The 26891-nt window shown below is 37.0% G+C and overlaps 3 protein-coding genes and 1 long non-coding RNA gene across 9 annotated transcripts in view; 2 read left to right on the plus strand and 2 right to left on the minus strand.

The window, feature by feature from the left end:
- Positions 1 to 20515, plus strand: part of LOC126869069 (CD151 antigen-like) — a 91119-nt gene extending 70604 nt beyond the window's left edge. For both annotated transcript variants that reach the window (XM_050625236.1, XM_050625237.1), the window contains 4 exons: positions 1886 to 2077; positions 15969 to 16142; positions 17692 to 17853; positions 18301 to 20515. In XM_050625236.1, the coding sequence (XP_050481193.1) occupies positions 1886 to 2077; positions 15969 to 16142; positions 17692 to 17853; positions 18301 to 18447 (675 nt within the window). In that variant the 3' untranslated portion in view covers positions 18448 to 20515. The remainder of the gene's footprint in view (positions 1 to 1885; positions 2078 to 15968; positions 16143 to 17691; positions 17854 to 18300) is intronic.
- LOC126869061 (uncharacterized) lies at positions 17742 to 22458 on the minus strand. 3 transcript variants are annotated; one of them, XM_050625201.1, is made up of 6 exons: positions 21851 to 22458; positions 21308 to 21633; positions 21111 to 21229; positions 20852 to 21032; positions 20598 to 20776; positions 17742 to 17952 (listed from the first exon to the last, which is right to left on the minus strand). In XM_050625201.1, exons 1-6 carry the CDS (start codon positions 22332 to 22334, stop codon positions 17931 to 17933), a joined length of 1311 nt encoding a protein of 436 aa, XP_050481158.1. In that variant the 5' UTR covers positions 22335 to 22458; the 3' UTR covers positions 17742 to 17930. The 3 variants fall into 3 exon arrangements, with proteins under 3 accessions (XP_050481158.1, XP_050481157.1, XP_050481156.1); XM_050625200.1 differs by having other exon boundaries at positions 17742 to 17937; positions 21111 to 21633; XM_050625199.1 differs by having other exon boundaries at positions 21111 to 21633.
- LOC126869079 (uncharacterized) lies at positions 20679 to 23871 on the plus strand. Its single transcript, XR_007690817.1, has 3 exons — positions 20679 to 20771; positions 20828 to 21180; positions 23761 to 23871. It is a non-coding gene; the product is annotated as an uncharacterized LOC126869079 (long non-coding RNA).
- On the minus strand, positions 22599 to 26433 carry LOC126869060 (zinc transporter 9). Of its 3 annotated transcripts, none has more exons than XM_050625198.1 (11): positions 26289 to 26433; positions 25060 to 25537; positions 24744 to 24930; positions 24568 to 24650; positions 24229 to 24352; positions 24015 to 24153; positions 23615 to 23938; positions 23317 to 23529; positions 23081 to 23215; positions 22909 to 23022; positions 22599 to 22831 (listed from the first exon to the last, which is right to left on the minus strand). In XM_050625198.1, exons 2-11 carry the CDS (start codon positions 25481 to 25483, stop codon positions 22787 to 22789), a joined length of 1788 nt encoding a protein of 595 aa, XP_050481155.1. In that variant the 5' UTR covers positions 25484 to 25537; positions 26289 to 26433; the 3' UTR covers positions 22599 to 22786. The 3 variants fall into 3 exon arrangements, with proteins under 3 accessions (XP_050481155.1, XP_050481154.1, XP_050481153.1); XM_050625197.1 differs by lacking the exon at positions 26289 to 26433 and adding an exon at positions 25890 to 26175; XM_050625196.1 differs by lacking the exon at positions 26289 to 26433 and adding an exon at positions 25720 to 26174.
- Positions 26434 to 26891: the final 458 nt, after the last annotated feature.

Raw genomic sequence — 26891 nt, forward strand, 5'->3', positions numbered from 1 at the left:
AACGCATTCGTTACTATGTGTCACACAAATATGACACATTAATTTCAGCTGAGGTATCAGCCTCGTACAAGATTTTATTTCAATTTCGGATAAAATAAATTAATGAAATGTTATCCATGTACATTCAACACAAATGTTTCTGTATAGTTCGAAGAACAACGAACTACACTTAGACTGTTATTCCAACACGTTCCAAAACTTAGTTGTTTTAGTTCCTAGCATAGATTCGAAGAAAGGGAAGAATAAAAACATTGTACTTCTAAAAGAAAACAGTACGTTCACGTATAGTGGAGTAAAAAGAGATACAATACTACAACAAGACTCTATTAAGCCTGTATAAGAATAATATTCTTCCACGGCATATTTGTACAATGTTTATACAACGATTTAATAATACAATAAGACATTTGCAGCAAGTATAAAAAACTATTCTACGAAAAGATATTACGAAAATCTGCTAATTCTCCACGAATTTACATTATTTCAAGAGAATAGTTACAAACGAAAAAATTCTAGCACGATTATCGCCGGTAACGATAAAGTACGATCTCACATGTGCATCTTTCGTAGTACGGATAATGGCCAGGAACGTTTGGTTCGTCGAACACACGTGTCTAGAAGCTTGGTCATTGCACGAACACAGACCACACTGACCGCGTACACTGCACATTCCTGGATACCGTAAATATCGCGCGTCCACCGATATTTACGTGGACGTTGTCCGTATATCTCCTAGTGCTTTCCACCGCTGCTCCCGCGGGAGAGGCGATTGGCGTCGCTACCGCGTTGTCACTGGCCGGACGAACAAAAATTCCCTGGAATCAAGGCAGCGAAAAAATAAGAGGAGAAAAATGGAAACGAAATACAGAAAAGGAGAAACGAAAAAATAGATAAATCGTCGTGGAGAAAAGATACGGAAGGGCACGGACGGTTATCGACGACGTTCGACGTTGTGTACCGACTGTTCGTGGGCGGTGACCGTATCTGCACTATGACCGAATTCGATGGAATTCGAACTTCGATATCGGTGGAATAAAACGTACTGACGTATCAAAGACGTCATGGTTATATACGCCATTACGATATCGTCGTCCTATCCATCATATAGCTACATCGTAAATAAATTGCACAGAATACACATAATATTAAAAAATATATACAATATTCAGAGTGCATATGTATATTTTCATGGGTTCAATTAAAGAAACAGAATTGAAATAGATATTCGTTTTGACTGTTAAAATTAACGACGAAGATTATAATTTGGGTGTTTCATATGTTGTTATATATCACGCACTCTGTGAATTTTCGGTATAAGTATAATACGTTATTACAATCCTTAGAAGCGGGAATGTACATATTACAAAAGGAAGAACTATTTCTGACTAGATATTGCATGCCCCTGAACTCTGTTCTAAATCCTTATGATTCGTAATACATGTGAATTGAATTCTTGCCGAAAATCCTAAACTTCGACCACTAACCGATTTTACGGCCTCATTATATTGTTTCCATTTACTATACTTTTAATCGAACGAATTAATTGAACTTAGACACGTTGATTGTATCTCGTGGGCAAATGGTAACTTTCACAATGGCGTATACAGGTTCAGTATGTACACGGAGATGGCTTAACGAGTTTAGCATAGGGTGAAATACGATTAGCCGAAAAGCCAACTGCGAATCACTTACTCCGTGCAGGTTTATTTGACAGAAAAACGAATAGGCAAATTCTGTTGGCTCTGAGCGCGTAAACGCGCGAGAGAAAGGATAAAACGCGTATTCAACCGCGTTTTATCCCTCATGCACCCAGCATTGCGGTGATTAATTAAAGATTAACAGAACGTGCAGAACTTGAGCGTCTACTGGTTTATTTTTGTTTCAGTTATCTGGATTGGTAGTGGGCGGAATCGGTATCTGGACGGTGATTTCGAAGCACAACTACGTGTCCCTGATGACGACCTCGACGTACCCGGCGCTAGCTTACGCTTTGATCGTCGCAGGTGTCCTGGCTGTAGTCGGTAGCTGGCTCGGATGCGGCGGTGTAACCTCTGAAAATAGATGCGTTCTTCTTATAGTAAGTAATCAAAGGATATTTCTATTTTTCCGCGAAACACTGATGAATGCTCTTTCGACTCGATCGACCTCTGCTGGCTTGAATCAATCGTTATCTCTTTCAGCATATATCATATGGTTGAATACGTTGTAAGTGATCATTTATTGGTACGCTTGTAGTATGTACTGGACGGATATCTTTATTTTTCCACGAAGCACTGCGAAGATATAGAATCAAAAAGAAATCTTATTAAATACTAATTGTATAATTATTTCTTGTTTTTGCAATAAATATTTTAAACTCGTAGGTTTGATCGCAACGTGACAAGTGTACGGACATTCCATTGCACGTATGTTATATTCGTGCGTTTATATTCATTTCTTCATTCAATGTACACGATTTTACAAGGTTTTAGTAATTAATCTTTGTACGAGTGCTTTCTATGTCCACTGTAAGTAATATCAAAAACTCACTCCACAAAGTCGGTACCAAAAACTGTCGTGAAAAATGAAAGGTCGGATAACGAAGTTCAACCTCAACCAGGCAACATCAATTCCTGTCTAGCAGAATTGACTCGTATTATTTAATTCACCGTAAGAAAACCGCTTTACGGCCTCTGAATCCATTTTAGCCAATAATCTTGACAGAGTCGATCGAATCGGAAACGGTCCTCGTGCGTCTCCGTAAGATTCATCGCTTTGTCGAGAACATGTAACACCGTTGATGGGTAGTACGGTGTCTCTTATCGATCATGCGCTTCCGTGCCGGCCATTTATCAGGGTGCCACTATTGTCTGATTAATTAATTCTCCGGTCTGGGTAAACGCGCCTAGCCAAGAGAGATAGAAGCAAAGATAAAGCAGAGGATGATATAGAAGGTTGGAATGTTAGAGAAACCAGCCACTCTAGCTATCGTTTACGGAATTGCCTATAACCTTGGTAGCAGATGCTCTTTGGTTAATAGGACAATCATTCACGAAACTTTCTCGAATACTCTATTCGAAGCTAGGAAAAGCTTACTAGTTTCATACATAACTAAGTATCGTAGAGCTTCACGTAGTTTCGTCTAGGAAACGATCTTTTCTTTTTAACGCTGCTGTATAGACCAAATTGCAGCTATGTAAGATACAACTTACTGAATTTTTTATTTCTATACGGGATGAGTCCATTGGAATGCATGCATTTACAATGATAGATAGTTACCAGATACAGAGATCTAGAAAAAGATTAAAGTAAAATATAGATGAAAGAGATTAGCTGTAACGGCGAGCTTAAGACCAAGGTGGCGGTTTACAATCGAATCACAGGAATTCGAATCCCTAGGAAAGAGCTGAAAATCTTCGAATGGTGTGGAAATAAAGGAGAAAGGCAATTTCAAATTTTAAATGTGAATCATTTATTTTCAAAAATGAATAACACTTTACGTTATACGCAAAAGGGTCAAGAGCACAGTGAGTGTACATAGAAATACAATTTTTTATTTTAGGGTGTACATATGTATATATTTATTATTTTCAATTGTAAAATTGTAAATGTTTCTATTAAATTCGTAAATTATGTTATAGTGTTAAATGACATATTATTCTTTGATATTATTTGACACGACACTAAGATGGCTTAATAATTCTTGGGGATTATTTTTATACTGATGCTCGAATTAAGTGTTACCGCTTTCATATCGATAAAACGAAGAGGATCGTCTTTCCCTTTGAATTTCAGTCATCGTGTCAAAGATCCGGCACGAGTTAAAACGTCACGATTTAGCATTGGAGATTGGAAAAGAAACCACATTGTAAGTCGAATATTACGCGATCTCGATTCTATCGTGAATTCATCTCGCTGTCGTTTTGTCCTCCATTCCATTACCTTTTCGTTTCTCCGTGTTTCCTCTCCTTCTCGTTCTAAAACTTTTCGAGGAAAAATTCCATTTATGATGTAAGCGTTCGAATGGAAGACGGAAGAAAAGGATATTCACGATGGTAATTAAAATGGTTCGCCACCATTGAGAGGGACGTTCTCGCCGAAGCATTTAAAAAAAGATTTCTCGAAGTTCCGTTTCCGGGGCAGCTTCAATGCCCATCTACGAGCTCCGTTTCTTTCTCGGCTGTGGGGCTGAACTTCCCTTTGACTTGCATCGCTGCCTCCGACATTATTGCTCCAGGCACGGAGACTTTGTCCGCTGTTAAAGCTCGCTTCCTCGATGAAAATGAAGGAATGGCGTAGAAGAAGAGAGTGCTTGAAAGGCTGCTCGTTTACATTATACCATCGATAGCTCTTCCCAATTGCAGATTTTGACCGATCCTGTGAAGCCTGTTGTTTTATTCTATGTGTTTCCTATAACGTATGAAATCGGTTAAAGAATTAACAGCAATGATATGTTTTAATAATAATATATTGTAATATCATTTTTCGTTAATTTAATTCGATTATCATATGGTAATACCACACAAGGAAGAATTCATAATACCATTCATTTCAGATCTGACTTTAAAGAGACTTACGAAGGGATACACAGTACCATGCAATAGTCCTGTGCCATTTATCAAACAGGAAGTTTGTCATATTTTGAATAAATTATTTACGTCTTTGATCTGCTTTCATCTCATACATCATTCTAAATCGGTCTATCCGTATCTTATGACATTAATTTAGGACTTAGGATTAAGATTGTGATTTGAGTTGCATCGTTACGAGATCGTTATCCGTGGATGGTCTAAAAATTTTGCACAGTATATACTGCATAGCACTTTTTCAAGTTTACTTCTTCGATCTTTTTAATTTGAAAAGATAGTAATTAAAGTTACGAGTAAACGGAGCTTATCGTCGTTACATAGTTCGAAGATTCTAAATCAGCTGCTTATCTACCAGTGAAATAAATCTTAGCTATATGTAGATCGCGCTACTTTTTGTACTCTGCATAAAATACATCTTCCACTATAAAGAAATCCCATCCACGTAGTAACACGTAATAAAATACTTAATCACAAGGTCGATTTCGCCTTGAACGCATAGTCGATTGCCTCCGACATTATCGCTTGAACTCCTCGGCAAAGTCTCCCCTTGTTGATCGCGACGTTCGCGATCCAATGGCGGTTCTATCGTCAAAGCTAAATGTGCTAAAGTAAAACAAATAGATAGAGAGAATGCTGTTAAAAATATCCAGATTTTTCCGCGGAGAAGATCATTCGTTACGGTTGATACGGTACCAAGGATATTTTCTATGGAATTGCTTCGAAAGCTCAGATTGCATTGAAGTTCGATCAACGGAATCGAAGGCGATTTTCTCTTATGAGCAAAGGAAAAACAGAGAAAGAAACGAAAAAATAGAAAAAGGAACGAAAAAAAAGAATCACTTTAAAAGCTTCCTTGTTTTCTTGCGCTCCAACGACATAATTCACCGAGAGAGGATATGCCGTCACACGCAGTCTGGCAGCTTAATGGACTTTAATACGTATTCACAATATCTCATCCATGTTTGCAAAAATTTATATTTTCTTCATCTTGTAAGTATTTGAGCACTTTCGGTGCCAAAGATTTTTCGGTTTGAGATTTTCGTTTAATAAATTTTCAGAATAGTTCGAAGAAAATAGTTTTGCCTTATGTTTCTTTACACTTTCTTTAAACCAGACGAAAGTAAAAAAGCCAAAGAGTATTTCGAATATTTAGATACCTAGCTAGTAATACTCTCTTAATTATGTTAATAAAAATATGGATTTACGCAAACATTCGTAATTTATTATTATTATGAATACAGAAATTCGTAGAAATGAAGAATTAAGTAGCAGGAAATGACCAAAATCATTCGCTTGCCCCTGTCAGAATTTTCCCAGTCGAAATGCCATTCTCCAACATTGTGTATCGACGTATTCGCAATTCATTACATTTCCAGTGGTCTACGTCGCGTGTTTTCATATCGCGTATTCTCTTTTATCTAATACGCTTTTCCTGTTACGATATTACATTATTGAATAAATAATTAAACTCTATACAAAGTTCCGTAGTTTGAAATAACCATATGTTTCAATGCAAAGTTTCGTCCTTCGAACCTGTCCGTTGTTTCTCTATCTGAAAACTAGCGTTCCCTGCTAAGCTATAAATTGTGCTTAAGCGAGAATTAGCGTAGCACCGCTCTGGTATCTCGCGCTACCATTGAGCCTGCAACCTTCGTGGACTGGCTCACGCTTAATTCCACATAAATGATAGTTAAATTCCACTAACAACCCTTGCAAACCGCACAGAGATCTGTGAGAACAGATTCTTCTTAATTTGGCTCTCCACTTGTTCAAATCGATTAGCGAAGATTACGATTATTTGATGAAAAGTCACTTAGTCTTCCTCGATGGAGTCTTTGATTTTGTTGGGTACGATGCAGGAATAGTTTCCGATACTATTTCGTTCGTCGCGCTCCTTCGATGATACGCCATTCTCATGGCGCTAAACGACAAATTGTCATCGTTAGCCGGTGTTACACGACAACGTAGAAATTTATCGCTGTTCGTTCGATGCTCTTAGCGTGTACGCGTTGTATCTACTGTAACCTAAAGTAACATTTACGAGGCTAACCTTTCCGCTGAGTAATAACAGCTGCTATACGCTTCTATGATAAATACATCTTCGCGATTCTGCTATTTTTACTAACGTAACCGCGATTTATATCCAACTATCAATATATTTTCAGTCATCTTCTCAATACTGTCATACATATGGTTGACTATACGTATAAAGTTTCTAATAAAATTTTATTTCCTACAATTTCGCTTATCAACACAAGCCTAACTTGCGACTAAATTTCGTATCATTTAGTGTTGCTTTTACATAACTATAAAAATTCCACAATGTGAAAATGTAACGCACAGAATCCAGTAAAAAAACATATCATTGTAAAATAAAGATATACGCCAATACTTTTTCTAGCCACCGTATTCTTTTGATATATTCATCACGTGCGAGTAGTACAAACCCATACAGTTAATTAAATACAATTTCTAACAAAATCTCAAGCTCTGTAATTTCCCTCCTCACTGACTTCTCTGATAAATACCTATCTGCCTCCTAAGCTTCCATTCCTCCTAAGCGATCACGTCACAAATCTCATCAGGAATCCGTCAAATCGATTCAACCTTCAAACTCCATTGTATAATCATATAATCGGCTGTGTAATTTACTATGTATAATCCAATGCTCTTATCAAAGCTACCAGCAATTACCCGTCGAACAGTGATCATAATCACGGCGAAGGTCACATTCGATCGAACGATACGCCTAATTCACGATCGCTATGTCCCAGAGGATATCGATGTTTGCGTGTGTCACAGATACCGCGCGCTTCGAGATCATTAAGCAATAATTAGCAAGCTCGCGTATTAACGAGACGCGGCACGTTTCAATTAGTATCCATGACCATAGTAGCGGTCGATTTTTTTTTTTATGCCAGTAAATGACGTATCGCGGCACTGGCATCGGCGGACAAGTCTCGACGCCTCGGACTGGTTTCGAACCAGTTCCACTCGTCGTTCCGAGCACCGATCCGAACGCTTCGGGCGAGACCACATTACTTCCTAAGTATCCAACGGCCGATCGCGCCACTTACGACCAATTTATGCTCGAACGAACGCGTACAAGTAAGAAAATCGAGGTACGAACTCGAAGTTCATCGATTACCCGTCGATTTGCCGATTTCCAGCCACCTCTGCACGTTCCTCCCTGAGCACTTTCTGGTTTATCATTGCGACCGTTTCTTCGAATCGTTCCCTCGCTAGTCGATAGACTCTTTTTGTTGAAATTGTCTTCTTCTCGCGACGTACATGCTCGTTGATAAATCCCTAGCGAATACGCAACAGAATTACTAGTGAGAATTACTAGTTTTGCAAAGAAGCACCTACAATATCTAGAATACGATGTAAGATCGGGTACTCAATTTGAGATGTATCGTTCGAATGTCAGTTAAAAGAGCGGGAAAGAAGCGAAATTGACTTGTACCTCTACGATCGTGAGCAAAAGACAGCAGTGTAGAGGATATTAACTTGTCTATCCCGTTAGCCAAAATTTGACTAATACTCAATTGCCCGCCCGAGAAATGAGAATATCAGACATATTAGGGTATTCATGGCAAATGAGATGGACGTAAAAAGTTATTAGAAACTTCTTGAGATCTTTGCAGTTTTGTTTCATTTCTTGAGATATGAAGAGTTTATACGTTGCGTGTTCTGATATAAAAATATGTACTGTGTGAATCAGAAAGATAAAGGTCCTCGAAGAATCCTCAAAAATTTTTCATCAGGATATATTCCATAACTTGTATCACTTTTTACGTAATTCACGATGACTCTCTCTCTCTCTCTCTCTCTCTCTCTGTCTCTCTCTCTACAATCGGTATTCAAATGACGGTAAAAGTTGGACGATAGGTCGATAGGATGCGAGGCGAGGCTCGTTAAAGATGCCGTTTTACGCAGGAAAGACGTAAAAGGAGATTCTCGAAGGATCATAGACGATATCTCCTTGTTAAAACGTGTCCATGTCGCGGTGTAACGAGCCCGTCTCTCGATAGCGAATCTAGGGATCGTTGGTCGCTCCGTTTACCTTCGACACGCATGAAACTACGATATCCGTGATTAGGGTTAACCCTATACGGATAGAAAATATATCGCGACTGCCTTATCCGGCTCTTTTATATTTACTTGCATGAAATACTCTCGGCGAGGAGATAAGTGCGCGCTGGTTAATCCAGTTGGCCGGAGAAAACCACGCGGTAGCAGCGTTAAGAGACAAAAGCGGAGGATATCCTTTCGCAGAATCGGGACCTCATTACCGAGATACGTACGAATAACCGTCTCTTCTGGCCTCTGTTCGTCCGTAATGGTAAACGGTTTGAGAGTTGGGCGAAGCTTATTGTAGAAGATCAGTGATTCGAACATTGCGTTGGCGTTGAATCTGGAGCGTTGCGCAAACAAAAGGAATTTTAAGTGATTTTAATTAGAACATTTTAATCCGAAGTGAACAACCCGTGATTTTCCTCTGGTCGTAGAAGATCGGTGATTCGAGAATTTGCTTAAACAGAGGGAATTTTAAGTAGTTTTAAATTTTCATTTGACAATTTAACGTTACAAGTACGAGGATGGTTAAAAAACGATTAATTCAAGATTTTTCAGAGCTATTTTATACATTTGTAACGGTGTATTTTTGCAGATGATTCTTTGTAAAATACTTACATATATAGATAGATAGATAAAAGCTTCTTCTTCGTGCTACAACATCTGGATAGTCATATGCTGCTCGGATAAAAATCAGCGCATTATGCAACCATTTTGCAGACCACATCGCGTGTCCGATACTTTACGTACGGCCTTACGACCGTGTCATTGAAAATTCCTATATAATACTTTATATGTTTTGCATTTCCTTTATATTTGCGAGCTTTATATTTTAGTCGATAGTTCTAACATTAAAGGAAATTAGGCCAATCTTTGAATACTTTGCAGTACTATGGTTAGAGGGAATATCTTCAAGAATTTTCTTCCTTGTCTTCTAATTTCCTTTGAAATAATATCGTTTGGATGTAACTCGAACGTACCATAATCGAAGATGATAAATCAAAATTACGTTATAATCAGTATTGTTATGCCACATATATCGCTTTAATCTGCTAATCAGAAAAGACGAGTTAATTCGAATTATTAATTATTATTTTCAGCCACGACATCGTCAGCTGGTGTGTTTTAGGATCCAGGAAGGTATCTCCCGTCTCTGATATTTGTCTGAAGATCTCACATCTTTTTGCGAATTCTCTTGTTCTCGACGATTCGACCATTTTAGATTTAATGTTCTTTTAATTACACACCGGTAGCTGAACAAGCCAGTTTAGCATCGTCGAGATCTTCTTGCGCCGGATTATTTCGTACCTCTCTTAGGAGACTTGGACACGTTGGATTTCTGTGCGCGATGTTCTCAAGGGGTTGCAAATCCTCTCGCTAGCACGCGTCGTCACCATTAGGGTCCGCTGAACTAGGTGTTTTTAGAACAAACAGGGGCGCGTGATCTATGCTTTGCTCGTTCAAAATTATTCTTATAGTATGCAAAAGACGGCTTTTCATATCTATTTTACATCTGTTACGAGGAAAACTTCCAAACTTCAAATTTTATTATTTAAAGAGTTTATTACTCCCGGTTCGTTTACTTGTCGATAAATAAAACAAGATAAAATAGGAAGGTCCTTTGATCTTAATTTCTCGTGATATTATATCTGAATAACATTGACGTATCGTTAATGCAAATGGATTAAAAATGTTCGTATACTTACGAACTGGAAAGATTTCGATAAGAACATCTGCGAACAGTACGAAACGCAACATGGTTTATAACCACCAACGAAATTCACATACTGAACGAAACAACCGGCAACAAATTTAAAGAAGCGAAGACCAGCATCGATATGGATTCAACGGCAATATCACAATCGGTTGAGTAAACGTACAAAGAAACAAAGACAGGACCGTTTGTATCGAGTTGAACGTTCTCTAATTTGTCGTTTCAGCGAGCATGATGAATTTTTCTGTTGGTCGGTTATCGGACAGTGGCGAAGTGATAATATCGCTGCTCGTTTCTCTCGAATCCGTTGCTCGTTCCATGATTATCTGGAATTTCTGCATTTTATTTCGTCCACGATATTTCGGAAGCAAAAAGGAAAAAACCATTACATCCATCATGCGACTGAAATCAGATTGTTGATTCCACTCGATCGGAGAATCTTGATTTCCGATTGATTCCACTGTCCCCCCTTCTTTCGTTTCTCCAGCACTTTCGGCTTCAGGCAGCTTTAAACTATCGTTGCAGTTGCCAATCAACTAGACGAGCATGGATGCAATTTTTGCCCATTATATCACCAGTAATTGGAACATTTTGGATCGATGAGGCCTCGCGAACTGTCGATTATCTTTTTATTCTTTCGTCCTTCGAACGAACGCCGCGTTCAGGAAAATTACTTTTCCAATCGGTCTATATGAAAAGTAGAACGACAGCTCGACCAGCTTGGAAAAACTTCCATTCTCCGCAGATTTTCACTCATTTTCGGTCGAGAATTCTACATCGTGGTCCTAAATTCGTGGTATAAATCAAGTAGGTTATATGGTTCTAAATAAGTGAGAAATGAAGAGTAATAAAATTACGTCGAAGTCTTCGTTCTTGAGAAAATCGAGTTTGAAAACTCGTCAAATACACGTGAATTTGCTTAACTCCCAGATAGGATAGGAATAGATAATCGATAGGAGATTTATGTACGTGTGAAACTAAGTCGAAAACGTGGAATAAAATTTTTCCGTCTGGATCCACGTTTCCGAGAAAATCAAGTTTAAAAATTTGCCCAGTAAACATTAGTGACGTATTCAAATTCCATTTTCTCCAAACTGAGGCCTTAAGCGACAAAATTTTATTCTACGTTTCCAAATTATTTTTCAGTGTAATCAAGAATTCGTCATATTTTTCAGATTGCTGAAATATTCAAACTCGATGAAACATTCGGCGCAATCTCGCTACTTTTTATTTTTACCTTATTTTCACCTACATAATGCAGTACCACGAATTTTCGGCCATCGTATACGAACACCGTTACGTCAAACGAGTAATGAGACTAATGAAAGACCGATTACGCGCCGCGAAATGTTTTCTACGTTGCGTTGTCTCGGTCAACCTTTTGCTTCTCCGTTCTCATAGCCACTCATAGGTCTTTAGCTCCCTTTCACCACCTGTGCACGCTATGGCACGAGCGAATCGTCTCATTAGCCGAGCCCATATACGGCGTTCAATTAAAATTTTTGCCGCCGCCGCAACCATCGGGTAGGTAAATCCCGATAACGACCACCGTGGTATTTTTAAGGAAAGTGCGGCGATTTTACACGTTTACGCGGGAAAAGTAAAAGGTGAATCGAGTAGAGTGTCAGTTTGCTAGCGATCAATCGACAGTTTAATTTATCGCGAGAGACAGAGATTTCCTTTTGAAAATTCTGTCGATTTTTAATGAGGAAACTTGGAGACAAACGGTCGAGAAATTTTTTGGCAAAAGAATTATTACGTCATTTTTTCCGGTTCTTAATCAAATACTATACGTATACTGTTTGAGGAATTTGTGACGAAATTGATGACATTGTACCATCTATTTAATCGTCTCATGATTGCTTTCTCGATAAACTTGTCATCTCTTTTAGTATTTTATGAATACTTTCAAGCTTTTACGAGCTTTTAACGTATTCTGTTTCGACATTAAAAACTTTTTGTAGAAACTGAAATAAACTAGAATAAAATATTCAAATGATTCAATTTCCTAATTTAACGTTAGATTGACGTTAATTGATTTAAAAATAATTCCCATTTCACTGATTACTTCCGAATATTTCTCTTTAATGACTGCATTTAATGACCAACTAGGAGCAATATTTATTTGAATCTTGCATCACATCGTAATTAATTATACTCTATTCTAATCAAATAGAAAACGGCACTTAATATCAATAATTACGTAATACTGTACAAGTTTTTCCAACGATCCAATATAATAATTGATATTTTAACGAAAATTCCTCGAATCGTGTATTTTTTTTTTCTTTAACAATTTAAAAAAGAGATATTTCGATCGATCTTATTCCGCTTTTATTCCGCTTTCATCTCGCGTCGTTACACGACGTCACTTTCGAATAGAATCGAACCATGTGCCAAGCACGAAGCCGTTTCTGCTCGTAGAATCGATTTATTTGCATTGTCCACGGATATCGGCGGTGATTGCCGTGACCGCGGTCAGTGTTCATGATCGACCGTCTATTCGCTGTCAGCGGTTCTGTCCAATTCTAAACTGTCAATTGCCGTTCCTGCTCGGATGCTGCGGCCAATGTAGTGTACTTACATATCACGCGCGTGTACATTGAATTTAAATTGAAGCGCGCGTATACACATTGTGTCGTTTTCTATTGGATTGCCGGATTCAGGGAAGAAATTTTCTTCTATCACACTTTGTGATATATTTCAGGATCGCCCGAGGAGACTATTCAAAATTGCATCGCAGGAGCATAATCAATAGCGCGATAATCGATTAACAAAAGAGTTGAAATAACGTGGAACTAGTTAACAATGTACTGATTTTTTAAATTACTCTGCCGTCGAAGACAGACAGAAATGTGTGACTCGTCGTGTCCCTTCTTATAGTTTTTATTTGGATAATAAAAATCTAAATAGATTGATGAACACTTTGACTGCCACGCTGGCCATTGGTGACCGAAGCACTTGAACTCCTTACAATTGAAAAAATTGAATGAAAATTGACAGTTAGGGCATTTTGAATATAACCGATAAATAAAAGGTACTTTGAAATAAAAAGTGCCCCATTGAACGATTAAACATTTTTATTAGAACATCAGTAAAAAAAAAATGAGAACAAATCTTGCATCTAACGGTGCACTGTGTTTGCGTCCATATCTTTGAGGGGTAATCTACGAATATTGTTATAAGCACAGCTTAGAAAATAATTAGTAAATGCTGCTTTATGATCATATAATTGAAGTTAGAAGTGTGAACATACCTTACTACTATATATAGAATGAGCAAATACTGTTTATTAATATCTTCTACACGCTTCAACAATATATTCTGCACGTTTTGCTTACGACGAAATAACGAATGCGAATGGTTTGTTGAAATAAACGAAGCCTTGTTATAATATGTCGCTATCGACTGTTAGCGAGGCGCCACGGTGGTCATCCGTGACCACCAATAAGATAAACAGTCCATTGGGAAAGAATGTTGTCTTACATCATAAATTTATTATTATTTTGCCATTATATGCTTTGAATAATAAAATACTCCAGGGGTATCCTCAGCGAAACACGTGATTTTGGCGTGGCAGTCAAAGTGTTAACTTTTTTCAATCAGTTCAGTTAACATTTTTCAAGCAGTTTCTTCCTACGAAGATGATAGAGAAATGTTTCCAAAGTGATGGGATAGCCATAGAAAATAATAGACACGGTATTCCTTCTTCAAAAAAGGTTGTTGCGTTCCTTTCTGAAGAAGTTTTCAAAGTTCAAAAGGTAGAGGATTAGAAGAGACGTTACAGCTTGGAAACGTTCAAGATTCAAAGGGTAACGCGTTTTGCGAATCACGAACGAATTCTTCCTTCCTCAGCGATTCGCCTGGAAACTTTGCGAAACGATCGACCGTGGCCAGTTCCTCGCAGCTTGAATATTCATGCGGACAGCTCGTCGACGCGTCGGAGATTTATATTCATGAAAATCCTAAAACGCTTCGCACAGCGTTTTGCGGCTCTAACACGTAACAGACCGAATTTCATCACAAAGAAAGTTTCGGTTAATTCCGACGATCTTCGTCAGCTTGTCGATGAAAGCTTGCCGATGAAAGCTTGCCGATACCATCTTCCGAAACGCTATGTTCCAGCACAATATTCTCCTTCGCGGTCTTAGCTTGTAGAAATTTAAATAAAAAATATAATTGAAAAGTTCTTATCCTGCGTCTTTTTCTCTTAGTTCGTACGAACAATACACGCTTTCGACTTTTAAACAATTCGTAAGCTTGAAACGAGCTTGAGAAGATTAACGCGAGTTGAATTTGCGAACGCAAGAGTCGCTCTAACAAATTAATTACGCGCCGCTGATTCTCTTTATTTATCTTTTCCTCCTCTTTCAATTCGAATAAATGAAATTTTGAAATTTTTGAAAAACCGAAATCTTGAAATAGGGCAAGATGGCAGAACGAAACAAATTCACGCGACGTTCGGTTAAAAAAATTAATTGCAAACTGTTGGTTCTTCCGTTTTGATCGACGAAGCTCGGTAAAAGGAATTAATTTTGTTTAATTTGAATATATGACGGGCCCATTCGAATCTCAAAAAGTTCGGAAACATAAAATAGAACAGATTGGCGAAACGAAGCGACGACAAGCAAGGCAAATTACTCAGACTTGGGTTTATTTGCTTGAAAATTAGAGGAACTCGATTTATTCGTCGCGTGCCAGTCGGCTGTTGACAAGCGTGGCATAATTTATCGCGACAGAAAGGAAACAGGTTCCGAACACGTTTTCATCATTGGACTCGACGAGTCGCTGTTGCGTGTGGTTATTAATCGACCGTTCTGAAAAGTCCACGTTGAAGACTCGATCGTTTCCAACTACGAGAGAATCATTGGCGTGATTCACGTTTCGCTCGATGGACCGTGTTCGCGCGTGTTAACAACTCGCTGGACAAAACTAGAAACTTCCATGGAAGATTTACGCGTCCTCTCGCGAGTATTAACCACGATTTTCCGCGTTTGAAGATGCGGAAGTCGTTAGCGGCGGATAATCGCAATCGAGATCGTCGACATCGTGGGAGGTACGGGGGCTGGTTTCAGGGACGCGAATCTTTGACGGAAGCGTTTAATCCTGGTCCTCGTTCGTTACGTTAGAAAGCCTGCGAGTTGACAATGCTTAAGAGCGTTTGCTCTCTAAAAATAATTAATTTTCAATGGGTTAAATCGCGAACGTATGAAATTTCTCATCTTTAATCTATCGATTAAGGAATAATTTGTCATAATGTTACAAGCACTTGTCCATCGATAAAATAGATAATTATTTAGTATGAATTGTAGATAGAAGTTCAACTAATCGATGCTATCTGTGCAAACTAATTGTTTAATTTTTTTTTTTAATAGAACATCGATCGGCTACTCTGATACCAAATACTGTCATAGAAATTCCTAAATACTATCATAACCGATCAGTCTGGCTTGTAACGATAAATAAATTGTACGATCTGTCGTAATTATTTTATGATTGCAATCAAAATCATGTTGCCGTTACGGAGAACGAAGATAGATAGGTATCGTTGTTATATAAATTGAACTATTTCTCCAATTCCCTTCATTTTGTATTCCTTTTCCCTACAGTACGTGTTCGTGGTGATGCTGGTGTTCGTGCTGGAAGCGGGAGTCGGTGCTCTAGCGCGGCTCTACGAGGAACAAGTTGGCCCTGAATTGAAGATGAACCTTAATCGTACGTTCCTCGAGAACTACTCTATGAGGAGCAGGGAAACTTCGGCGATCGACCAAATGCAGATAGAGGTAAGTTACCGATGACATAGTGGCTGTCCAAAGCGATCGGAAGAAGCATAGATCGTTCGGAAATTTGGCGTTAACATGACGTTTCCACCTTGTATTCACGTTAGTTTATAGAAATTTAACAATTTTAAGAAACACAAAACATGAAGAGATCCCAGGAATATTTATAAAGAAGAACCGTTACGTAAAACTTTTTCCCATAAGAAGAACAAAATTTATATAAAGATTTGTTTCTTTGTAGCATCATACACATGGAATGATATCTCCTGAATATATGATTAGTTGCCATTATGAGATCGCAGTCGTAAATGACCTAAGCTTTTTGCACGCTACTGCAAATCTCTACAGATGATCCAGACGCTGAATCTTCACTCACTGTGAAGAGATGCCGCTATACTTAACGTTTAGATCACCGACATTCCGAATGTATTAAGTACTTGACAAGGATATCTGTTTATGGTACGGTTAGTTTGCTAAAGCGATTTTTCTCCTCCCTTCGCCTTTCTTTTCATCTTTCTTCGTCACTATCTCTTAACGCAACGTAGGATGTCGTTAAGTTTTGTAATACGCGAAATGGCTAAGGGCTGCCTTACGTGGCCGCGATATCGCCTAGCCATTTTTCTCTATACCCTGACTACCGGTGCCACTGTTACTTCGCTACGTTTACGACTGCAAATCATCGTTATCGCGTGGCGAAATGGCCTCGAGTTCGTCCTCTGCGAATCTATTAATGCAGCCGCGGCTCCTTGCATCGATCCGATTTTCTTCTCTCCCATCGTAGCTGTCCCGCGAGAGAAAACTCGACGTTCGTCTTAAGATCGACCGAACCGTTGTTGTTGATGTTCATGGTTTTTACTTTCGACAGTGGAAGAGAAATACTCTTTCGAAGGAATGCTCTTTCGTTTAACAGTCACGCGATGGGGGCTTCTTACACGTTCAAAGATTTCAAGATAATTATTATACGCGACTTTTTGTTTCGAGAATTCGTTTTTAACATTACAACTCTTAAAGGTATCGTCTCTTTAATTTTATAATTAGTTAAGTTAAGTTCATGCTTCGGGTGATAGGTCCTCGTAGCTTGAAAAGATATAATAAACTTGTTATAAAATAGGTAAAAGACGCTATTTTATGGAAAATAGCAGCGGTGTGATTTATACCGTTATAATCCACGCCCCAGCATGTTTGCCACAAAACTTGAAAGAGTTAATTATTAAGCGACACGAAGGTGCTAAAAAATGCGCGTAATTCACAGTTGATAATGTATCACGCTGAAACTTTATCAAAAATAATATCTTTTTCTTTTCGGTGTGTAGGATGACTTAATTAATTTAAAAAAATAGAATAATAATAAGTAAATAGAAATTACGAAGTGTAAAAGCAAACGTGAAACGTCTATACGAGTCAGAATCGATCTAATCTTCGTCGTCTGGGTTTAACTGAGGATTAAACTTGAAAATACACGTAAATGGGAATAAGTTTAATGTACTTTTCACGATAAATACTAAGTGGTATTTATATTTACAGTTACTTTATTTGTAAATCATTGTTCCAGTTCAAATGCTGCGGAGCCGTGAGATTCGAGGATTGGCTGGTGAGCGAATGGCACAAAGGCGAGGATGTTCTCAAGGACGGAAGCCTCGTCCCAGATAGCTGTTGCAAGACACCGACCCACCTTTGTGGAAGGAGGGATCATCCGTCGAACATCCATTACACGGTACCAATCGATTTTCAGTCGAATCCAATTGTTCCTTCCTTGTTGAAGCACACGCTTTTTCAGTCCAGCTTCGGTCTTCAAGAGCTACAAAGATATGAGCTGTAACATGTTGAACGCCTACTATAAATCGAATATGTGTCGAGTTCGTAGAAAGAAATCTTCCAACATTTTCCCAGTGTAAAAGATTAAACGACAAAGTTGGAAGCATTAGTTGTTTTTAATTGTAGTTGGAAAATCAATTCTTGCGAATTATTTGCAAAATTTTACTTTCGTAAATGGAGAAACTCATCACTCATAAATGGGTGATATGCAGAACGTTCAACGTGTAAAGACAATACATCGTTATCGTAATTTCTTTAATACAATTTCATTGCACAATAATATAAAAATCGATCTGTGTCAAAACAATGCAACGATCAAATCATTGAATCTGAAAATTTTGTACAGGGTTGTATCTACAAATTTCTGGAGACGACGAAGGACCACTTGATCATCTTAGGAGCAGTAGGCCTAGGACTATCGGTCCTAGAGCTTTTCGGCATCGTTCTTGGCTCGTGCCTGTATATAAAGCTCAGACACGATTTCGACGACTGAGAATTGCTGCAAATCCGCGAGAGCAACAACAACGGCCGTTCCTGGTGCAGATACATGCAGAACGGTGATGGAACCGTTTGATCATCGTACCGGAAAAGAAAGAAGAGGAGCGGTCGTTGAAAAGAGGAGATCCTTCTTCCGATGTTCGCCATTCAGGATTTCCTCCGTTTCTGACGCTGAAATCCTCCCAGCCTCTCGAAGAGACGGACTCTTGGAATTTCTGTCCTATTCTATCCCTCTCCCAAGGGGAGATTACGTACAAAGAGACTCGAAAAGGAGAGAAACGAGGAAAAATGGAGTAAACGGTGCGTGGCGTTTGGGTCACCGTGACGATCTCCCTCGCCACGGAAATCTTCAAAGACGAAACTCTTTCTCTTTCTTTTATACGTCCCGTGCAACGCGGAATTCAATGGAAAGAAGAGGAATAAAAAGAGGAGCAACACTGAGTTACCGATATTCGATAACGAAACGGTCGCGAAATCCTCGCTTCCATTCGTTGACCGATTCACCTCCACGAGGAATCCTATTTCGATCGAATTAATCGGACGAGAGGAAGCGGATGAAAAGAAAAACTCTGTCTTTAGAGTTCACCGACTTCCTCCTCGCCTAAACGAATCTCAATTAATTCTTGACTACTGGCCGGGGTCATACCACGTGCATTATCCATATAAAAGAACCATGACAATTTTAGAAAAAAATGTTTTAACGAATGCCTATTTCAAAGCGTGTTTGTTCTTCGTCGTGAGCAACTCGTGCGCTCGAATCCGAAACTTTTTGTACGCCGTTTCTCTTTCTCAAGGAAGAACGGGGAGGCGTTCTTCTTTTTGTAACGGAACAGCATCGATCACGATGCCCCGTTCACTCGCGACAAGTGATCTCTGGCTACGTCGAACGTACTTGGTTTCACTGTCGGCGAACGTTCTTCCGCTCGTACAAATCACGCTGTCTCTTCGAATACTGCCGTAACGAATCCGCACAAATGTTTCTAAAGGTATATACACAAGTTACACGTACGAGAAGGGAGTTTAGCGTTCTTTAGCTAGTAAAAAGTCACAACGACGTGTTCCAGTGGTAGCGATCGAAACACGGCGCTGTTCCTCGGGGCCAAAGCAAGTCCCCATTTGTCGATTAACCGGACCATTCGATCGTCCTGCTTTTTCACCAAAAATAAAAACAGAAAAAAGGGTACCGAGAAACGAGAGAACCGATTGTTCGAGCGATCGCGAAACGATCGTTCTCCTCCTATTCTATGAAAGTCGACTGCGTTCCTCGAGTTTTCTTATAACGTAAAAACGATTTTGTCCCTTAATTTATTCGACGAAGGACCTTAAAGATCGTTTACCTCAGCGGAAAGATGGAGGACGTGTAAGTATCGACCATTTCAAACGAGGGAACGACGTGAAATTCGACGAATTCATAAGCTCGGACAGAACTGTAAACAGTGCCTTGATGAGTTAGCGTTTAAGTTCAGAGATATTTTAAATTATCGCCGATGTAAATTCGTGCAGAGAAAACCGCTAGCGATTTGTAAATGTACGTACAGTATTTATTCATATATGATGCGTATATATATATATGTATTATATTGTAATATAATATAATATATATATGTATATATATCTATCTATCTGTTGCTTCGCAAATCAATACGAGCCTTCGCACATTATTTATAGCAAAGTTTGTCGTGCAACGAGAGCACGCGTTGTATCGACGATTGTATGTGAGAATATTCTCTCGCTCTCTCTCTTTCTAAACAAATTGCAATGCACTTTGCGTGCATAATTTATCTTTCTTTAATACTTCTTCCTATTTCCCCCTTATTTTTATTTATTTAAAAACTTGTAAAATTTATTTGCGCAATCGTTGATTCAACTTAATGCCGCGCTCAAGACAAAATCTAAGAACATATTTTATTATTACAACACGATCGCGCCATATGTTATTTTATTCTCAATGTTATTGTCTTCATTGGTATTACATGTACGTGTACTGTCTGTTAGAATTTAGAACTTTATAAATATTGTACATATCAGACCCTATTCTGTTACGAATAAATATTGAAATCGCACACGCCACAGTTCCTCAGCCAAATATGATATTCCAAATTAAGAGAAGTTTCTTCTTTTCCGAAGAAACTTTGATTCATTTACCGTCTGGAGGACTCGATATCGTCCGCGTACTTCTCCATCGACTGTAGGTAAGTCAAGAACGAATCATCTTTAGTACCAAGGGAAACAAACAACCAGGCAAACACTGCAAGTAAATCTTTCGACATGGATATCCTCTGCCAACTATTTAAGTCGTCCAGAAGGGACTGAACATTGGTGACCTAAAATAAAATTTCTTTAATATAAAAATATATTTTTTGTGTGCTTTGTAGGTAAATGTGTAATCTTCTGCTTACGTTTTGCCATACGGTATGATTGGAATTGTAATAATGTATCAAATTTAATTGATCATCGGTTTCTGCGCCGATTTGATGAAGACAGAAAACGACGAGATACAAAGGAACTGCGATAATTGCTTTGTTATGGTCGAAATAAAGCTCACGCAGATGTTCCACGTCGAATCGTGCCAAATCAAATCTAACGATTATGAAGATTAAAAAATTCTGGGAGACGATATTCGACGATTTTTAATTTTTTAATACAAAGTAAACATACTTATCGAACGTTGAAACGATGCACATGGCAATAAGAAACGAAAAGATGTTTGTATAAATCTCACAAAATGGTGAGTATTTTGCGATGAATTCTATAGAATTATTAAAAAATACGTGCAACTGAAAAAAGAAGAGGTTAGATTGAAGATAAAACACAATGATGGAAAGATTTTCTTTTATAAAGTAATGGAAACATACCATGATGAAATGAGTAAGCGCCATACCGCCTAGAAGGCCTTGATACAAAAGACCTGTATTTTTCCAAAATTGTTGAAGCATAATGGCCACCTTTATAGGCGGAGAATTGTCTTCGTCATGAATATCAACGCTACTTGCCCTTTCAGTTTTCTTGTCACTAGGAAAACCTTTTGTTTGATTAATTTTCATTGTACTAAAACCACCCCTGTGCTGTACGTAAACTTTATCCGTGGTTAACACAGGGAGTGGCACCTGATGCTCATATTTGGTTCGCGCATTTTCTTGCGACCTCCTTAAGATTTCCGTAATAGGCAATTCATTATCCCCTGCAAAGCAAACCAAAGTCATCTGTCTAATTGAATATTTTCGTATTTAAAGTTATTAACCGTTTGACTTGGACGTGAAACATCTTAAATGTCGTTATACATAACACGATTATTAATATTTTTTTCTATAAAAAGTTAAAGATTTAATTATTTTCATACTGTATCATTTTATCACGCAGTCAAAGAGTTAAAGCATTCTCAACATAAGCAATTTTACCTACTAAATCTCGTCTTTTTCGTTTCGACTGTTCCAAGTCGCTTTCATTATAACTTTTGTCCGATGACTCTGAACTGGATGTTTCCTTTCGTCTTTTATTAGCAGCGTCTTCAGAACGTCTATCGTGTCTTCGTTTATTACGTCGGTCGTGTCCTCCTCTCTGCTTTTCAACGATTCTTTCACGATTGTCCTGATACCTTTTTCGATCAACATGCTCTTTGCGTCTCTGAAACTTTTTCGATCCCTTTTTATCAGATGACACCTCTTCTGCATCGTCGATATCTCCTTGTCCTCGTCGAAACCTATTGGTCTCTTCGGAATTTGTCCATCTAGGTCTAAGAGGCGTGCTGGTGTTTTGCACATATGGTGAATACTCGGTGTTCTCGGTAACCGACGAAGATTCCTCGCTGCTACTCGAGTCGTTTCTACGTGAAACTTCCGGATTGCTCCGTCGTTTCAAAACTCTTTCGTTCGTCCGGTTCATTTTACCGATTCTCCAATGGCGTAAAAATGTTCAATCTTTCTAATATCGCGGTTAGAATACGTCATATTTAAACGTACCTATCTCACTGGAAACGAGAACAGTTTCATACCCGGAACTTCATAGAGGAAAGTATCCATAGTAACCGTTTGTTGTACACTGTGAGAGATACTTGGAAAAAATCGATAATTCAGGACAATATGCGACGCCCATAACGTGCACGTTAAATGTGAAAAGATTAAAAAATAAATTAAAAGTACGGCACAATTATAAATAAGAAATTCAAATTTATTTAGTTTATTTCTCTTCTAATATAAAGAATAACATGAGCACTATATGTATATAAATAGTATGTAAATAGAATACAGCAAATAGGATAGCGCAAGCATTGGTATGAAACATTATTTACATCACAATGTATATCGCTTATTAGTAGCCGGATTGTACACAAATACTTATAAGATCTCCAGGTCACAATGTCGAATCTCGGGATGCTTTTTCTGCAAGTATTAAAGAAAAAAGTTAAATCATAGTGTCAAATAGTTAGAAATTCATATGTAAAATGTTCTTGGTATACCTTTAGATTTAGTTCCATTCTGTCTATCTCTCCACCAAGCGTATCAACAATAGCTTCGCCATGCTTTAGCATAAATGCTTCCAATTCTTTTATGTCTGTCATTCCTGTTACTTCCTAAGGAATAGAATAATTTGAAAATTAATGTAATACTTTGTGGACATTAAGCTAGTACCTTTAGCATTTGAACAAGATCGTGCTTCTCCAAATAAGACCTTGTTAATTCCCTGCCGTCGAAGTCTAATTCAGCCTTGTACCGAACTAAGTCGTTACCCATATCGATACCCTTGACATCATAGATTGCTCGAACCTGATTATTTCGAATTCAATTAACTTAAATAAATGTATGTATGTATATATATATATATATATATATATTTATTTATAACGATACAATCATAAAAATATTACCATTATATCTGCTTCTAATTCCGCATTGATTTTATCTAGATCTTCTTGAGATATACTTCTTCCAATTAAAGCAGTGGCATTTGTATGTATTATAAACCCAGCTATACTGCCAAGTAGACCGCCAACTAAAAGAGATCCAATGGCATCAAACATGGGGTTTTCTAAATAGGATGTTAAACCCATACATGTAGCTGCACATACAAGACCAAGCACCTATCATATTCAAAAGAACATCTCATGTTTAATAACTGCGATTGTTCCTATCCTTTTTTTTTTTTTTTGTCTAATAAATACTTACAGCTGCACAATCTTCCATAAGTACAACGTTTACGGAAGGATCTTGTCCTCCTAATACATAGTCCTTAAATGTTTGTCGTTTTTCTGCTGCACCTTTTTTTATTGATTGTATTGCTACTAACAAAGTTGCTCCTTCGGATACCATAGAGCCAACCAGGATAAAATATGCCCAATAAAACGATTCTATTGTCGAAGGATTCAGAAGGCCGTGGATTCCGTGATATATAGATAGACCAGTTCCAACACAAAAGATACCAACTCCAGATATTAAAGAAGATACATATCTCATATTTGTATAGCCATATGGATGATCAGGATTAGGAGTCTAAAATATTAAAAATGTATATAGAGATATAAAACAAGATTTATCTTAATTTCACATGACATAATTTTATGCATACTTGTACTGATTTATGTATACCATATGCTAATATCAATTGATTAAAAGTATCTGCAGCAGAGTGAATACATTCTGAAAACATACTATGCGAACCAGTATACAACCACGCACACAGCTTACATAAAAAATTGCAACCATTGCTAAAAGAAAGAAAGATAAATGTAGTATACTAATAATGAAGTATTTTTAAATAAAAATAAAAAGATAGGACTTACATTACAATGGCAGTTAAAACTACTTTGCCAGATCTTCCAAAAAGACCTTCTTGATCTATTGTTTGTGTTTTACTACCAATTTCTCGTCTATAATCTCTTAATCTTCGTTTAACAGTAAATATATCTATGAAATCATAAAACATTTAAATTAAAAGATTTATATCAGTCCTCCAAAAAGAATATGTTAATAAAAGTAGTGACAATGATCCTGTAAAATGGAAAAATGTCCGGAAGAAAATGAAACTAATCAACTTATCAAATAAAATGTTTTCTAACTCTATTCTAAATACATTTAGGGAAATTCATTTTAAATTATGTGTAGATAAAGCGGAGACTTACTTTGCTGATACGCTTTCTGTTGAAGTTCCTTCTTAAGAAGTTCTTTTGCTAAGATTTCCCGTGATCCCCAGACTTCTATCGCTCTACAAATAAACATAGTATGTTAAACATAATCATCTATTTTTTATTACAATAATCATCTCATCAGATTTCATCGTTAAAATGTGTAGTATTACTTTGCTTCTACATCTTTTCTCCAAAAAACAGTAATTGGAGGTTCAAACTCATAAGGTGATCTTCTTTTTGTCTTTGGTAAGTTTTCAAGATCGGACGGTTTCAATAAAAAATCTGACATAGCTCTAACTGGTGTAATAAAATTACGTTCTAATGATGATACTCTTTTATCCGTTTTCTTCTTTTTAACTGTAAATAAAAAACATGTGAATATAAGAAATAATAACAATGATGAAAATTAATGAAAATAAAAAATAGAATTAAAAATCAATAAGAAAGCTTTTTACTATACTTTTCTGACTATGTTTCCTTTTGTACCTTCTGTCTTCAAATTTTGTTGCTCTTCTTTAGTCTGGTTATCATCAGGTTTAACATCTAAGTTCCTTTCTTTTAATTGCCCTAAATTTTCTTCTTTTAATTCTATGATTCTTTGTACATTGTTTTGTGTACTTTTACTTGAGTCTACTGTTTCTTCTTTTTGTACTTTTGCTATAACAGATATTGGCTTGGAAATTGTAATAAGAATCCACCTCCATTCTTGCAGATGTTTTACATTATTTGCAGTAAAAATCTTTTGAGGATTCGCAACAACTTGCACCTTGTATCTGGTATTGTAATTATATGTTATCAAAGTATTAATATGTCTCCTTGCATATCCTATTTGAAACATGTATAAACATTCTTTATTGTAATGGCTAATATTATGAAGAACTTTCAAAAGATTAGGCACACGTTGTAACATGTTTTTAATATTGGACCGGTAATAAGTATCGTAAAACAAGCTGAGCCGTCTAACCTGTACAAAAATAAATAACACTTAAGTATTTTGATGAATAGCAATTCTTTTCGTAAACATTCTATTTTGAAAAATGATTTTCTTTTATAAAACGTAGAAATAGAAATATTACAATTTGAATACATTTTAAAAAGTTATACGCGCTTAAAAAACAAAACATATTTCAGTATATTTTTCTTTACCTTCTTTCACATTCACTTATTTTATACAATGGAATACATTGTTAGTAATATTATACGAAAAGATATTGTTCGGTACCAAATTGACCTTAGCAGAACGTTATAGTAAGTTCTCTTCAAACTGTCAAAACGATAATCAGTTACTGTCTAATTCGGCAAGGATAATAGAATACCTATATAACCGATGATTATTACAAGAAAGATCGTATTTTTATGTAGTAATACATGTTTATAGATGACAAACTTTTTAAATCTATTTCAATATATAAACTCTTGCATAATAATAACATTAATTACATTAAAATTAAAAATTAGATCTAGTGCAAATATATCCCTATATATAACTATTTTAAGGCTAATACATCACGAGAGTATTAATCATTTTATTAATTCATTCACCATTGCTTTAACTACAAAATTAAATTTTTGTTATTTTGTTTAATTATAAAAAGTATGATTTTTATACGATTCTGTATAGATGTTATCTTATATATGTTATATTAATAAAAATTGTATGGGATTTACAATTATATAAATTCATACATATAACTTATATGCGTTTTTATTAATACCTGCACATCTATCTAACTATCTTTTATCTAATGACGTGTATCATGTAAAATGAAACTATTCAAAAATATACTAATAAATAATCATTGATAACGTCAAATGACGAGAAGAATCAAATAAAGAGATGTATACATATATGTATGTGCATCATATTCCTCTTTACAATATCAGAGATGTGTTGAGAGATCGCCAATGAGCATGAGAAAAATTCAGGAAAAAGTTCGCTCCACGAATTACCGCCTCTAGTGATCAAACAGCTGAACTATCCACACATTTCTTCCTCAGATGCTTTTGGCGGGAAAAACGAACGAATATGCATGAAAAGAGGGGAAAGGCATCTTCAGACCGGACAGTACTCAGTTAGCCGAAAGCAGCCCTTCACAATTAGTGGTATTTTGAAAACTCCGACAAAACTCCGTACCGCAAGCACTTATAAGATTTTAACCCTTATTTTTGCATCAGAAGATTTGTCGTACTTTCATTGGTCGAGCCACGAAGTCAAATTATTATAAAATTACACAATTACACGAATAGTTATACAGAGATTGATGAACTCGTACAATTGTACAATTACTGTAAAATGGCAAATTGAATTGAAAAAAACA

Source organism: Bombus huntii, chromosome 8 (genome assembly GCF_024542735.1).
Source record: "Bombus huntii isolate Logan2020A chromosome 8, iyBomHunt1.1, whole genome shotgun sequence".
NCBI lineage: Eukaryota > Metazoa > Arthropoda > Insecta > Hymenoptera > Apidae > Bombus > Bombus huntii.

Excerpts from the sequence above, each read along its gene's own strand:
- LOC126869061 (XM_050625199.1), bottom strand. The coding sequence starts at position 22,334 with ATGAACCGGACGAACGAAAGAGTTTTGAAACGACGGAGCAATCCGGAA. Across the intron at positions 21,634-21,850 it reads AAAAAGACGAGATTTAGTAG|GGGATAATGAATTGCCTATT; the intron begins GTAAAATTGCTT and ends TTTGCTTTGCAG. Across the intron at positions 17,953-20,597 it reads GATATCGAGTCCTCCAGACG|CTCATATCTTTGTAGCTCTT; the intron begins GTAAATGAATCA and ends AACATGTTACAG.
- LOC126869060 (XM_050625198.1), bottom strand. The coding sequence starts at position 25,483 with ATGTTACAACGTGTGCCTAATCTTTTGAAAGTTCTTCATAATATTAGC. Across the intron at positions 24,154-24,228 it reads GTTTTAACTGCCATTGTAAT|CAATGGTTGCAATTTTTTAT; the intron begins GTAAGTCCTATC and ends TCTTTCTTTTAG. Across the intron at positions 23,530-23,614 it reads TTATGGAAGATTGTGCAGCT|GTGCTTGGTCTTGTATGTGC; the intron begins GTAAGTATTTAT and ends TGAATATGATAG.